This window comes from Candoia aspera, chromosome 7 (genome assembly GCF_035149785.1).
Source record: "Candoia aspera isolate rCanAsp1 chromosome 7, rCanAsp1.hap2, whole genome shotgun sequence".
Lineage (NCBI taxonomy): Eukaryota > Metazoa > Chordata > Lepidosauria > Squamata > Boidae > Candoia > Candoia aspera.
In genome coordinates this window covers 50,576,613-50,593,434 of record NC_086159.1, presented here as the reverse complement: position 1 = coordinate 50,593,434, position 16,822 = coordinate 50,576,613, and the positions used below count along the sequence as shown (strand labels likewise).

General features: G+C 36.4%; 1 protein-coding gene across 1 annotated transcript in view; it reads left to right on the top strand.

The window, feature by feature from the left end:
* The window catches only part of ARID2 (AT-rich interaction domain 2), a 99,420-nt gene that overhangs the window by 41,521 nt on the left and 41,077 nt on the right, over window positions 1–16,822 (top strand). Inside the window, exons 4-8 of the mRNA XM_063309383.1 lie at window positions 8,675–8,808; window positions 8,925–9,143; window positions 11,551–11,618; window positions 15,612–15,678; window positions 15,761–16,011. Coding sequence (XP_063165453.1) covers window positions 8,675–8,808; window positions 8,925–9,143; window positions 11,551–11,618; window positions 15,612–15,678; window positions 15,761–16,011 — 739 coding nt within the window. The remainder of the gene's footprint in view (window positions 1–8,674; window positions 8,809–8,924; window positions 9,144–11,550; window positions 11,619–15,611; window positions 15,679–15,760; window positions 16,012–16,822) is intronic.

Below are 16,822 nucleotides of genomic sequence, written 5' to 3'. Positions count from 1 at the left end.
TTGTGTTCAATCACTCCCTGCCTTCCACAATCAAGGCATTGCTTCTGCCACTTCATATCTTGGAGTTTCTTGGTAAATCAGGTGTCTGCTATCTGAGAGAAACTGCTTGAGGGTAATTACATCCAACACCCTTGTAGTTACCAAATTCCTGAAGTCACCAAGCTTATCTGCCCTACATATTACTGAGAAAGTCCCCAGGTACCTGCTGACAACCGAGCAGATTGATGAGGCAATTGGCTCAGCACCCTTGCAGAGATCAGTGGTGCCAATGAGGCCCAAGCCAAGCAGAGAATAGCATGACCATGACTTATCATAGTGTCCTCTACCTTCAGATCTTAAGCTATCTGTTCTGAGTGAAAACTGAGTTAAAACTAAATGAAAATTATGTCTTGGGCCTCATATCAATTGAGAAAACCATGTGATTGTCACAGACTGAAATCTTGAACTGCTTTGGATCCCAACCCCATGGTATGGAAATTAGAATCTCCCAGTGCTAGCACCCAAGGAGACATCAGTCTCTCAAAATCCAGAAGCTTAAGTAGAGCATCCCATCATCTGCCAAGAATCATGAGGTCTCTATTTTATTTAATACTGAGGGGAAAAATTGCTTGAGATTTTTTTGAAGCCTGACCTCAGGAGAAGGAGGAATAAAGGCTATCTCATCTTCTCAGTTTTTGCATCAGCCTCCTTCTCCACAGTAATCTTCTCTAACTCCACTACTGTCAGTTCTACTTGATGGATTATCAAATTGATACTATCCAGTCTTCACTCGCTCCTCTCCAGGCACAAGAGTTGATATGGAAGGGTATACTCAAGAAAGATTGCTTTTCTGCACTGCCTTCTTACTCATTGGGATAGCAGAAACCAAGGTCTTCCCTTTGGCTATCTCAAGTTCACCAAGATCATGGTTTGTTACCTCAAGTCAGTTCTGCTTCTGAAAGGCATCTCTCTCTGATTTTGGTGAGTTATATGGCATTACATTCTATTAGGGCAAATCATTGATCTTCTTTGTACCAGTACTTCCAGAGTCCCAATCAATAAATCCATACCGTTTAGTATAATAAGAGAGAAGATATCATGTATTTGTTTTCCATTCCATTTTTTTTCTTCCTAGAGTTTTTTCATTCCTAGTGTTTTTTCTGCAGGTGCATGGACCACCACAGGATGAGCCACAGGACTTTAGTTCTACCATTATTCCTTTAAAGCATGTTTATATGAAGCTACCTCAAAAGTCAAGTAAATTAGTTTAAGCAGCCAATCTGTGTGTGGGCCTCTGTGGAAATTAGACCAGCTTCCAGCCTTAGCCTTAGCAGAGGATTGGAAATACAGCAAAGAATACCAAATAAGGCCCTCAGAAATTTAGACTTGATTGGTTCCAATAGGGGCTTCATAGCAGTATTTACAGGCCTGGGCTCTATAGATTAGATGAGTGATAGCTTTTGTTTTGTATACCTTAATCACTTCCGGGATACGACTGTTGCCACTTCATCTTGCAAAATGCAAAATGGCATCTGTAAGAGATGCCAACCTTGTCTATCTTTCCAGGCTTCCTGCTCTATAGAGATCCCATCAATTTTCCAGGAGTAGTAGTATGACATAGAATTTCTAGAAAAGAGGAGTAATTTTGTTTTCATATATTGATAACATGACCATTATCTCTCTAATAAGGGGACAAGGGCCCTGTGGGTACTTCTCATATTAATGAGGGATACAGAGGGAATTGATGCATCATCTGCATACCAGAGGATCAAGATCGCTCTGTTGGCTAGGTGAAGGTGTATGGAATTTGAATCTTAACACAGCTTGCACCTATGAATGTATATAGAAGCTTAAAAGGGTGAAGGCCAAATGCAGCCCTGAGTACCCCCTGTTCAGAATGGGTAAAGAGACAATTAGGGCAGGGGATCCTTCTGAGCCATAGCAAATCTTAATGGTGTTTTATCCAACACTCTTTTTAAACTATGCAGACATGGTATACCATTCATTCATTCATTCATTCATTCATTCATTCATTCATTCATTCATTCATTTGATGCCGCCTGACTCCAAATTACCCCAGGCAGCTCACAATACATCAAACAATATAAAAACAATATTAAAAGAACCAACAAACAAAACCAGACTTGGACAAAGAAGAGTAAGATGGCGAACCCAGGAAACTCCAAAACATCCCACCAACAAGTAACATCCAGCAAAAGAGGCACGAACAACCCTAGCCCAAGGCCTGTGTCTTTATGGCCCTTCGGAAAGCCAACCAGGTAGAAGCCAGCTAGATCTGGCAGGGGGACCTCATTCCAGAGGGCAGGTGCTGCCACAGAGAAGGCACTCTTCCTGAGTCTTGATAGATGACATTGTTTAATCAAAGGAAGCTGAAGCGTACCACACCTGCCAGCTTGAATTGGCCAGGTAAACATCAGAGAAGATAGGCAGTCCCTTAAATAACTGGGCTCTATGTGCAGCTCCCAGAGCAGAGGTGTCACGTGAGCATATCGAGGCATGGCCATAATGCCGCTGCATTCTGAACCATTTGAAGCTTCTGAGTGATCTTGGGGGAAATCCTGTATAGATTGCATTGCAATAGTTGAGCTGTGAGGTGGCTAGGGTACAAGTTACTGTCTGAAGAACCTCCTAACCCAAGAAATGGTGCAGCTGGCAGCACCAGATGAGCTGTGCTGTGCAAAGGCCTTTCAGGCCAGGCTAATCAAGCAGGAGCTGTGAGTCCATGAAGACCCCCAGCTTGTGCACCATCCCTAAATGGGGAAGTGCAACTCCACCCAAGGTCAAAGATGGAATTTCCAGAACTAGATTGTTCCAAAATCCACAGCCAGTCTTGGTAGGATTGAGTCAGAGAGAGCTCCTCCCCATCCAGACCTTTGTTTTGAATGTTTCCAGTCATTCCCTCTGACCAGAGTCCTAATGAACAGAGTTTTGACCAAGTACTTTCTCATATTTTTGTGGCATTGACAACCATGATTGACCTGAGTTTCCCATCCATTAGGGAAAAGTTTTCCATCCAGATTTCAATTTCCTTGGCCTTAAGCTTGGAGAATTTGATTCCACAGTTGGAGAACATTCCAGAATGAGGTAGAACAGTATGATTGCCTTCGTGAAAACTTTCTTCAAGGGCTTCATATGCTGCCAAATGGAAATACCTTGAGATTTTTTGAAATCACTAGGGAATAGTAGTTTAATCACATGACTTTTTGCTTGGATTTGTGGTCATCTTCTAATTTTTATTTTGTTGGGCAGTTCTGATTTTCCTCACCTGGTAGCGAAGCATGTCATGACAGGCTAACATATTGAACCTCCAGCATCCTTCCCAGTCCTGGATCTTCTGTCAATGTTAAAACCCTTTGAACCCATACCTACCTCCTCAGTTTGCCTCTTTTCCTGAAAGTTGCCATCTTGGTAATTGTGATGATCATCTTGGTAACTGAGCTGGAGAACTATGTGCCTTATGAAAGGAGTCTTCTTAGAGTATTTTTCAAAGGAACATAGTAGTACTTTGCCCAGATTATTCCCTCACAGGATTTCGAACTCCCTCAGATTGCCTAAATCTGGACCATCTTAATTTTTCCTTAGTCTGGTTGGGAAGATCAGCCTTTACCATGTCACCAAGAAGCTATCCATTCATGACAAAGGGTACAACTCTACATATCAAGCACAAGTTAACTTCCAATTTGTTGTAGATTAAAAAGAAAATCAAGAGCATGCCCTTCAGTACATATTGAGCATTTTGGTAGGCAATCTGGAATCAGAAAACATTTTTCTGCAAGTCATCCAAATATTTATCTGTAGATCCCAATATGGTTTCATTGTATTCTTGTCTTAAACATATAGTCTGTGTGAATTGTTGTTTGCCTGAATGTATTTAATATACTGTACAGTATTTCAAATCAAACTTTTTTAGGATCATAAATCAAAATCTGTAAGAACTGTTTCCAAAGGTGAACAAGTTTTAACTGCAGTGAAATTAAAATAAAATCTATGGGTTCAGTACGTTCAGTGTTTTTTATCTTAATATTTGTGTTTTCTTAATATGGTTTAAATGAATAACTTTATTATGGTCTTTAACCAACCTTTACAAAAAAAGAAAATAGTTTAATCCAACAATTCATTGTCAGGAAAAAGGAAAACAACAAAATAGTAAAACAATATATCTAACTAAAAAATTTGCATAATTGTATAACTTGTTACAATTATTTGGCCACCTGGTGTGTGAGTGTAGAGCCAGCATCCCTTAAAAAGAAACAAATGTAAAATCTGTCAGCGTGACCCTCAAATCTGGAGATCAGGGAGATCAGAGCACATCTTAGGGCATCATAAAAAGGACACTGTATGAGGACATGGGCAGGAGTTTCTACCTCCCTGGATCCACAAGGGCAAAGTCTCTGTGAATAAGCAGCCTGCCATGAGCACTGATGGTGAGCAGGAGGGGGCCCCTATCCAGGGGGGGAAATGCATGTGTAGTAGCGAGGAATTGAGCAGTCATTCAAAGAGATACAGAACAGACCCTCCTCGACTTTTGGGGTTTATCTGTATGGGTTTTCTCACGCTTCTTCAGTTTGGTAGGATTTTCTGTCTACTGTAGCAGTAATAAAACACTAGAGACCCATTCCTCGTCTCAGCGTGGTTCCTGCCTGTTAGGACACAGCCCCATGAAATCTGCCTGCCAGCAGTGCTGAAGGGAAGGCATCAAAGCGGGCTCTGGAAAAGGCCCATCTCTATTGGCTTAAGGAGAGATTGCGTAGATACCCTGCAGTACAGGGTTTGCAGCTATCTAGAATTTGGCAATAGGATTCGGGAGCACTGGCAACTATCATTTTGGCGTTGTGGTTTTCCATTGTATTCTTCAATTAGTATCTTTGTAATTCACGAACAGTATATGTGTGGGAGTTATAGAATGCAAGACGGCTTCTGCTTCCAATTGAAATCTTAAGCAACAGTTACAATGTTAATAATTAACATTAAATATACTGCTGTCTGAACATGAATCTTCCCATATCTGTTCTTCAGAAATGAAGTATGTTTTCATAGAGAATTGCTGCTGTCACATTTTTACCAAATACCGCACAAGAAAAAAGAAAATGTTATCTTCAATGTCCATTTTTCATTTATTCTTACTTGCAGATATTTGGGTGTGATTTTTAAGCAAGAACACAGTAACAGATCACTGCATATCATATATTAGATACAAAAGTCACAAAAAAGTATGGTATACCATATCAGCATTAGGAAGCTAAACTATATAATGGCATAGCAACATTAGAATGTATCTGTTGCTTATTTTCATCTGTAAATCACCTTATCCTTTGAGTTTAGACATTTTAATGTTTGTTATGTAAACATATTTTCTTAAGAAACTTTAATTGATATGTTAATTAGAGAAATTAGTGATCAGTTGAAAGGCATCCACTGGTACATTTAAACTTAATTAGGTGACCAAAGTTAACAGTTTGGCTAAACCTGCTTGTCAAAATAAAGTTCAGTTTATTAAGATAACTTGTTTACTGGAGTATCATCATAATCTTTGCCTAGCTGGTGGAGGATTATAGGAATTTAGATCCAGTCATCTGGAGGGCACTCATTTTGGGAAAGACTAACTATATGGGCCTAGAATAGGATCAGTTTCTTCAGTGCAAGCCCCTCAAATGGCACCCCCGTTGTTATACTTGGTGAATGGAGGTACTTTATTTATTTATTTAATTAGTTCAGTCATGTCTGATTCTTGGAGACTGCCTGGACAAGTCCCTGCAGTTTTCTTCACAAGGTTTTTCAGAAGTGGTCTGCCATTGCCTCCTTCCTAGGGCTGAGAGAAAGTGACTGGCCCAAGGTCACCCAGCTGGCTTTGTGCCAAAGGCAGGAGTAGAACTCAAGGTTTCCCAGTTCTAGCCTGGTGCCTTAACCACTACACCAAACTGGCTCTATACTTTGTATTTAAAGCTTTTTAAATGACCACCTTATATTTAATATTTTTGAACTACTGTTTTAAACTTTAATTCTTTGGACTTATTTGATTATGTCAAGTGACTAAACACTACAGGATAAAAAAATAGAAAGAATGAAAAAAAGACATTCTGTATATATGCAAAACATGCTGAGTGAAATTCTGAAGTTCCTGGCTATATCAGAAGTATTTATTAATGTAGCATACTTATAATTAAAAGAATTAAGACTGCATTCTGATACATACTTATCTGATAAGAAGTCTCAGTGAATTCAGTAGGGCTGAATGCCCATGTATGATATAGCAAATAAATTCATTTTAGCAAAAAAATATTTGAAAATACTCAAAATATTTTGGAAGCCTTTGATAATGCAGGTGTTACCTTTCTTGATAGAAGTTCCTTGATAAATTTACTTATTACTCTGAATGTTAATGTAAATTAATCAGTGAAAGAAATACCTGGTTTTCTTCAGTTATATTTAACTATGAAAATGTTCATTTTGAAAACTTCTGTGAGATTCAAATGAAACATAAGACTATTGAAATAAATTCTTCCTTGAGTTTCTCTATCCTTAAAATAAACCTCAATTTTCCCCTCCCACTTTTTTGGGCTATATGAGGGGGCCCTCAGAAACATTCTCACATTTTCTGAAAATTATTTTCAGTTTCCTGTCATTTTGAGAGGAGCAGCACTCTAAAATAAGTTAAACATATTTAAAACAAAAATTAAGAAAATCCTCAAATTCTTCTAATACCACACTCTCCCAAAATTCCATTTTGCATCTTTACCCCATTGACTGTATCCCCCAGCCATCCAAAAAATGTTAAAGATATCCCCAACCAATGAAATGCTACCCAACTCTGGTAGTTCAAGTTTAGTCAAGACAGGGTTTCTTGGAACCATATACAAATGCTCTGGAGTTTCCTCTGCATCCTTTTGAGCATAATTGTCATAGAAAGTTCTTTAGCCTGAAAAGATTATTCTGTTTGTAATCCAAGATAGGGTGAATATCTCTTTTTGATCCAAAATGTCTATGCAAGTTTACTTGGAGGAAAGTCAAATTAGACTTCAGTGGGGCACCATCTGATGAAACTGTACATAGTACTTCAGTTTAACGTTAGGAAATCTTATTCTTGCAAAGACTTCGATTTCCATCTCATCATTTGAAGACTGGAAGCATTACTCTAAACTGGACATCTTTTTCTGATGTCTAAAACATGGTTTGAGCAGGCCTGCACAAAATACGGCAAGTGTTCTTGGAAAAATAACCTATCTACTGCCGCCAAACATCGCCACCGTCTGCGTTTTCACAGCCACTTCTGCCCCAAAAGACTTGTTGTTGAGCGCCTCCAGGCCTCATGGACACTGCCAGCTCCATCATTATTGCCCCGCTGCTAGCTGCCGAACAGCTGGTTGGTGAGCCAGCTATTACTTTGTGGCCTGCAATTATTTTTAAGTTATCAATCTAGCCATTTCCCCTATATGAGTTGTGCAGGCCTGATTCAGAGCAGTAGAAGTACTCGTTTTTTGTATGGTATTTTAATTGTGTCTTCCCTTTCATTAGGAACATTCCTTCATTTCTGTTTCCTGCAAACATAATCTGCTTGGCTGACTAAAATATATAAGCCAGGAGTTCTGGACCTGTATTTATCACGGCCCATTAACATGATTAATAAATTTGTGTGACCATCGAAGTTAATGATTTCATTTGGATTAGAGTTGCCAAAAAAAATAAATATACCACTTTTAATAATTACATTTTAATCTCTATATCACAATGTTCTCAAAAGTATTACAACTGCTTTCTGGGGACTTGTGAAGAAAAAGCAAGCAGCAGAGTCCAGGGTGACTTTTGACAACATTCCCACTTTGCCTGCACAAGCCTGATCAGGTTTTCAAAAAATGTGATTCCCTCCCCAGTTGTTCATGACCCCGAAGGGGGTCCCAATGCACAATCTGAGAAATCCTGGATAAGGCGTTGTAATTGCTAATTTCAAAACCATAGCTGAAGCTATGGTTTCTAGTTCATTAACAAACCAGCCATAATTTTCCAGTCTGGAAATTGTGGTTCACTGTAACAGAAAAGCATAGGAGATAGGTTTATGATATATACTGTTTCTCCAAACCCCAGGTTGGAATAGGTGATCTTGTGAATTAAACTTAGTAGTATTCAGTAAGAAATAATTTATAATACCTTCCATTAAAATTAGGGCCCTAATCTCAACCCTGAATGTTTCTAAATATATAACATTAATTCTGTGCCAGTAATTGAAATACTGATTTAAGGCACTGAGATCTGAAATTAAGTGTGAAGATTATGCTTAAATTTGTGACCATGAATGGCAGTGTCATTCATTTACTTGTAAACATACAGGTAAACTTCTAAAAGACTAGATTGCTGCAAAGTAAACTTTTATAAAAGACAAGATTGCTGTAGGTGTGTTCTATTAAAATTACTATAATGTTCTGGGGATTTGGATTTGGGTACAGATTTTCAAATTGATCTGCAATGGAATGAAAATGTAATGTAGCATTACCTATATAAATGCTTTTATAGGAATAATTCCTTCTTTCCCACCCTATAAGATGAAATAATCTGAGAAGGCTGTCAAATTCAGTTGATTCAACAACAAAAAATTGAATTACAATTTCTTTTGATAAGCTTCTTCACACTTTCTTATAATCATACCATATGTATACTGAAAAACACTTGCTGCTCTTTTCAGCTACCTGGAAAAATATGAGAAAGTACATCATTTTGGAGAGGATGATGATGAGGTACAACCAGGCAATCCAAAGCCGCAACTACCTATAGGTGCAATTCCATCTTCCTATAATTACCAGCAGCACAGCGTATCAGGTAAATTTTCCTACTAATTAATAATAGTACTATTTATATTGAATTTCTGTAGGAGGAATAGCCTCGTGATCTATAGGTGCATTGTTACTAATCTGTATTTTTGCCTTTATGAATAGATTTTCTTCGACAAAGTTATGGGCTATCTATGGACTTTAATTCGCCAAATGATTATAATAAATTGGTGCTTTCTCTATTATCTGGACTCCCAAATGAAGTGGACTTCGCTATTAATGTATGCACTCTTCTGTCAAATGAAAGCAAACATGTTATGCAGCTTGAAAAGGACCCCAAAATCATCACTTTATTACTTGCTAATGCTGGGGTATTTGATGACAGTAAGTTTCTAATTTGCATAACACTTTAAAGATAAATGTACTACTGTGTATTAGAGTTTTTCAAGTTCTGAAAATTCCCATCTTCTGTTTAATCTATTCTCTAATTCTATGTAGGACAAGCCCTGCCACATCAGAACAGTGTTTCATTTAGTCTAGCATTCTTTTAGCACTATTTATCCAGATGTTTTTGTGACATCTATGGCGTAAGACCACATCTTCCCTCTTATTTGCTCTGTCAGTCAATGTTATTCAGAGGAACATTTACTCAGGAGAAAAGGCTATGACTAAGTTTATGGACAGACTTCAATAAATGTGTTTAAATGAATGTTAGAGTCATTTAAGCTTCAATTTTATACCTATTTTTCTGGGGGTAAGCTCCATTAAACTCTGGACTGTATTGTTGGAATGATGATCTTCACATTTACTTGGGGTAATTTGCTTAAATTATGTATTATTTGACTCCCCCTTTTTTCTTTTTTAGTTCTGGATATACTGAAAGTTTCATTTTCACTGGGTATTTCTAGAATCTGGGGATAATGGATAGGATTTTTTTCATCTCTATTCTCTCTATAATTCTATACATTTCTATCTTATTTTCCTTGTGTTTAAAGCTTTTCATGTTTGGCTGCCAATTTTTGCAACATTTGCATCTCTATTATTTACTTTCTAAGATAAAGTGATTAAGAATGTCCTCAGAATTCTATATATTTTCACACCATTGATTATTTATCAGCTTTTTATGGGTTTTTAAATCTTTCTAATTGTTCCCAACATTTTCATTCTTTATTGAAATGACTTACAAAAGCAATTATACAATAGAAAGTTTTTGCAAGTAGGATATGTTTAATAACCATAGTCCAAGTATAGGAAAATAATGTATAAATCATATGCTGAACTGGGGTAGGGTAGGACTTACTGTACATAGACATTTGTCCCTACTGTTGGAAGTCGCTGCATTAATATCAAAGGTGACACTGACAGGCTTTTGTGATTAGAGTAATTTGATCTGTGTTTGGCCTAATACTTCTATATTGACTTTGTATTAATGGGATCCATGATATCAGATTCCTATTGCTAAATCACACACTGTCCTCTTCTGTTATATATTTTTATAACTTACAGAATTTGTCATTTTTCTTTTTCTTTCACAAAACTATTATTAAATATATTGGATACTATGAACATGCCATATGCTTCCTAGAACTCTTACAGCATACATTGATTTGTCATTGATCATTCTGTATTCCATTCTGTGCTCAAATACTGTTCAGGTTCATGAAGGTTGGATTTCACAAAATAATGGCATTATATAAGATAACTCTTTCTGAAGAGAAATATTCCTTAAACCCTTCAGTGTATGGATCGTCAAAAATGTAGCTACTGTGTTTTCGCACTGCAATATGTACTGACTGAATTTTATGTTAAACCCATTCCATAAAGTATAAGCAACGTTAAATTTGAACTTGTGTTAGCCATTTTCAAATGCGGTATGATATTCAGTCCAGGAAAGAGAACATAGAATCTGCCATTTTTTCACATATGCCTAAAATGTATTGCACCTTCATCTTTCAGACATAAGTTCTAGAAAGCAGATTTTATGAAAAAAAAAATATTTGCTCACAATAAATGTCTGACAGTTGCATGTAAAAAATGCACATTGCTCAGTTTTTTGTAATCACATTATTAAAAGTATACAGGGATTTCCAATTTTCTTTGATGAAGGTGACTACTCTGTTCATATGCAGAGGAGATTATTGGTACTAAGGAATATATCACTTTTCAGATCTTTCTTTTGTGATTTCAAGCTGTGTTTGACTTCCCGGACATCATTGCCTACAAGTCAGCAATATCCTTCCAATATCTTTCCTTCTAAGAAAATTCTATTTTCCATAAGAACTCAAGTACAGTATGAAATCAAACAAAACAAAATGGGTACTTACAACCAAGTTTTCTTGAATGTTGTTTGAATAATATATGTTGGGCACAATAGTGCAATTTTCCTAGAAGAGAATTTGTTTCTTAGTCATAGTTTTTTAATTTACGATTGTGTATAGCAGATATAACATTACTCTTCAGGATTTGTATTATTTTTTTCTGTCAGTAGGTTAATACATTTTACTGTATAAATGTGCTACCTTATACTTTTTAGGACAAAAAGGGTTTGTCCAGTCCATTCTGAAAACTTCGATCTCCTTGTCCAGACAAAATTTACTATCCAACCAATAAAAACTGTATAAATACTTCCTAATGAACAGTAATACTGATGTCAAAGTAAAACAACATATGTACACAATAAACCAAGTAAATTAGCTTGATTTACTATAATACAGCTACTTTAAAATTATTTGTAATTCTGTGAAATGTTTCTAAATATGCAATGGTAATGTTAATGCTTTTTAACTCATAGCTTTAGGTTCATTTTCTACTGTGTTTGGTGAAGAATGGAAGGAGAAAACGGATAGAGATTTTGTTAAGGTAATTTTTAAAATAATGATATATAACACTTTTCCAGGAATATATGTACAAATCAAACTTTATTCAGAGATATATTTTGCTTACAGGCTGGTTGTGAAATCAGACCAATGGCGACAAAAGGAGTATATAAGCATAAATGGTGAAGAGACAAGAGTTTTAAGTAGCATAAGTGATAAAAAGATTTAAAAGATGCAAAAGAGAAAAAGTGATACAGTGAAACTTATTGCAGACTAGCATTGACAAGCAGGGTTTAGGATATAGGAAGAGTTTGGCATGGCACAAACAAAATGATAATGCTTAGAAAAACACATCTGCATATACAACTTTGGCTGAATACTCCTGGCCACTTTACATATGATCAACTTTTCCCACAGTATCTGTTGCTAGTGCTCATGATGTCATCTATATGTACTATTTATTTGTCAAAGTTGCGCCTGCATTCTCCCAGCAAAGCCATCCTGTGGCAGTGTCTAATTTTACATTTTGGATGCTTGAGTATGATAGGTTCCCAAAAGCTGGTGCTGGCCAAATTCATACTTGTCCGACATTCAGGGCTTTTATTTGGAAACACTGCCATTGCTCACCAAAACTGTAACATAACTGGGATGAGGAAATGAGTGCTGATTGTGATATAACATGGCAGTACTTGATGGAATCTGATAGAGATGTATGAAGGCTGTAACCAGGGAATCATGATACAGGTAGGGCAAAAATCACAATACTAGATGGGAGAATGCTGGTCAGGTCCATTTGCAACAGCAGTATGGTAAAGAATATCCAAGCCTGGGGCTTTCTGTGGGGAATGGCAGACTGAGTGTTACTGCTTTTTTAAGCAGCGCTGACAGCGCAGCATTTCTGGGCGCAGGATGGGTCCCTGCAGCCTGAAGAATTCTCTGGGTAAGGAGAATCCAGGAAATCATCCCTTTTGTTCTCCAGACAGCATTTTCTTGTTTGGGGGTGGGGTTGCGGAACGGAGTCCCTGCGATCAGTCTGTGATTGAGAATGCTGGGAGGCGCAGATGTCATCAAGTTCAGGGCTGCACTGAAGCCATAAAACAGACACGAAATCTTGCCACCCTATTTCTAAAACACCAAGGGAGGTTGTTTGTTTGTTTGTTTCTTACCAAAGAGAGGCCTTTTGCAACAAAGAAATGCAAAGCTCTTGGTGATTTTTCTTATTTTTGGAATTTATTAATTTGGAAAGTTGACTTTTTTTATATTTAAAGATTTTTGCTGTTTTGTTGCCATTTTCTTAGTTTTGAGGATTATAAAAGATTTATGTACTTCATTGAACCTGCGGAGTTGAATTTTGAGCTATCTGCCTCTGCTTTCCTGTGAGAACGGCATCTTTCTTCTCCTGATGACACACTGTGGAGAGACATGGAAGAAATGAAAGCGATCTTTAAAGAACTCTACCGAACAGCATTTCGTTTTGTCATACGTAGGGTCGCCATGAGTCGTAAACGACTCGACGGCAACTAACAACAACAACAACATCTTGACGTCACCCAAGCCCTGGATTGTCTCCTAGAACTCGTGAAGTCTAAAGCCTACCAACAACTTGAAAAAGAAGACAAGAGTGAAACTACTTTGAGAGTAACACTCCTTTTGTAAAGAAGAAAATGAGGAGTAACGCTTCTAAGCCAAAAAGTGAAGGGAGAAAAATTGGACCGTGGAGAGTTAACTTTGATTCTGAAGAAAGAAGAGTTTCGGGTGCAAAGGGGGAGATACAGTTGGCTGTGTTCCTGGGAAATCAAGGCCAAGAATGAAGGCTGGGTGCTGAATTTGAGACTTGTAAGGGGAAAGCTTTGTGTAAAATGCTGAGATATGTAAATGCCTTAGTCTATGTTGAAGTCGGGTAATTGTTTAAATGTGTTTATCAGGATGGTCTCTGAAAGGTTTAGACTGATATTTTTGTTTTGGTGATAATGATTTTACCTTGGGTAAAAGGACATTAATCAAATGTAGATAATTTATCTTTTGTTATTTTAGTAGGCAGAGGAGTAAAATTTTAGTGAAGTAGGATAATATTTGAGTATTTGCTTATTAGGTGAATAATTATATTAGAAAAGGTTTTTATTTTTTTTAAGAGGGAGAGAGAGTTTGTTTTAGAGGCGAATGTCATATAGCGATGGAAATGCTTTATAGACAATGTTTATCTTAGTTTAAATTAGAGTAAGATTGATAATGAGTTATATATATCTTTGTTGTAGAACGTCAGAAGCCACCATGTAATAGTCTTTTCTGTATTTTCATACTTCTTTAGTTTTCTTTTTTCTTGTAGTATTCTTTGTTTCATTCTTTTTAGTTTTTATGTATTTTATGTATATGTTGAAAAAATTAATAAAGCTTTATTTAAAAAAAAGAATATCCGAGCCTGGCCTGGCATTCAACACTGCTTAATGGGGCATGTTCCAATACTGCATGTAAGAAAAGGAAAACTAGGCCTGTGCCCTTAGCGCAAGTCCCTGTGCAACTCGTCCCATCAGAAATAAAATACAAACTTGAAACAAGGTGGACTGGACAGCAGAATGGAAGCTGTTTGTGTCCGTGTCCTCTTAAAGGCCTGATATATTGAATCTTCTGTGCATTCTTGCATGTAACAAGATAGAACTTACTCTCAGAAAGGTTAAACATTTTTATATCTGATTGGCCATACGGAAATAAACCAAATCATAATGTGTTTAACTTAAAGCATCAGTTGAACTAATTGTGCTTGAGGAAACTAATTGTGCCATTAGTTCCAATAATGCTGCACTGTAGTTTCTGTATGCTTGGATTTTCTTGAAAAATAAGAGTATGGATGAATTCCAAAATCTATAACTGTTTTTATATAAAGCAGTTGAAACATTAAACTGCTTTAAAATCCCATTTGTTAACATTGCTTCTAAAAATATTTATATGCTGAAAATCCTAATTTTCCTTTTATTTAATGTTTTAGTGTTTCTTTAATGTTAAGCGTATAGTGCATCTTAGATAATCTTAAGATAATCAGCTTTATGATTAGGTGAAGGAATGTATTACTTTATTTCTAAATTACATTTACGAGAGGCAATAAGATTGTGTTATCCTGTAAACAGTGCAGTGTTTAAACTTGTTTTTGTGCTTTTTTTATTCACTCAAGTCCAGGGAGAATCGGCATAATTTTCTTGTCATTGTACATACATACCTACATACACACACACACCAATGATAAATACTAATTTTACTTAAAGTTACAAAAAAATGACTAATGAGGTTAAATATAAACATCTTACAGTATTGAATTTGGTATCTACTGAACTAATTTTGAGTTAAAAGATGTAAGTGAAACTAAAATTGTAATTTACCATTTTAGTCTTCCCCAAATGAATGAATGAATGAGAGACACCTGAAAATAAAAATGCCAAAGTCTACCATCGAAAACTTGAAGTGCTTATATGTACAGTAGAAAGAAGTTTTGGAAATACAGGTAGTCCTCAGTTAATGACCGTTCAGACAGTTTGAAGTTACGATGGCTGGTCCTCAAAGTTGTGGTCATTGCAATGTCGCCACAGTCACATCACAATTTGGGTGCTTGGCAACTGGCTCACAATTACGACAGTCGCAGTGTCCCATGGTCACACAATCACCATTTACAACCTTCATGGTTGGCTTCCGAAAAGCAAAGTCAGCGGGGAACCGTCAGGAAGTCACAAATGTGATCACATGACGTCGCATCTAACAACCATGTGGGATTTGCTTAATAACAGCAACTGGAACTGCTGTCATAAGTCGGTGCAGTCATGTGACATCACGCTTTACAGCTGCATCACTTAGCGAAGGAGTTCCTGGTCCCAATTCCCATCATTAACTGAGGACTACCTGTATACAATTATATTACTGTTTATTTGCTTGAAGGTTGCCTTGTAAATAAATACTTTATGCATTATTCTCTTCCATTATTACACACCAAATATTTCAGGAATAAATTGCCTTTAATAAGTTTCACACTAAAAAAATTTTTTTTTCTTAGTTTTGGAAGGATATTGTTGAAGATAACGAAGTACGTGACCTTATTTCTGACAGGAACAAATCTCAAGGTGAGTTACAATGCATAAATATTAGACTATATCTGGCATATCTAAAACTGAAACTATTAAAGTGATTATCTTATTTTTATAGATACTGTATCAGAAGACTGGATATGGGAGTCTTTATTTCACCCACCTCGCAAGTTGGGCATTAATGATATTGAAGGACAGCGAGTTCTCCAGATTGCAGTGATTTTAAGAAATCTCTCCTTTGAGGAGGGAAATGTAAAATTATTGGCAGCTAATCGTACTTGTCTTCGTTTTTTGTTGCTCTCTGCTCACAGTCATTTTATTTCTTTAAGACAGTTGGGGCTTGACACTTTAGGAAATATTGCTGCAGAGGTAAGAAATTTTAAGAAGTGATACCTATAATTTAAATACCTTAAATTATCAAGTAGGAGTGAATATCTACCTTATGGAGTGTTATATAAAAGGAAACACATTGGTGTTGGTGATTTCTCAGACATCTTGCATATCATCTCATCAAAGATCATTAAATACAGTTGGTTAGATCCAAACTTAACCTGAAGTAAAGCTATTGAAAACAATGGGATACTAATCAGTCATGGTTTAAATCTGAATCCTAAATTTTGTTTTCTGTAAGGCTGCCTTTGCATCTTGTGTTATGGACAGGTGTACTTTATTTGGATTTTGTTGAACACTTCTTAAAGGACAGATGGGCTAGAAGCTTTTTTTTTTAAAGAACAGTATTATTTTTGCTTCCCTAAGAAGAGTAAAGAGATTTCTTCTAGCCACACCCAAAATGTAACATTCAAAAATAATTTATAATTTCAAAAATAACTGAAATGAAAATTCAGTAAAATGTTTTATATAAAATGTGTGAACACTCCTACTTGATATGAATTTTTTTTTAATAAAGGAGAATGTTGATTATTAATGTAAAGAGCTACAAATTAACAGTAATGGAAATGTGTCAGAGCTTAGGTTTTTATACTCTTCTTACATTTAATATGCACCTAATGTAATTAAACATTGTGGCTATTCCATATTTCTTAAGTAGTATTCTTTGTTAATTTCCATTCAGAAGAAGAAGATTAATTCCTTCAAATTTTGAACTGTTCTCTACGTTTATTATGCAAACTTGGTAGGAAGTCCAACTGAACTCAGTGAGGCTTACTTCTTAGTAATCATG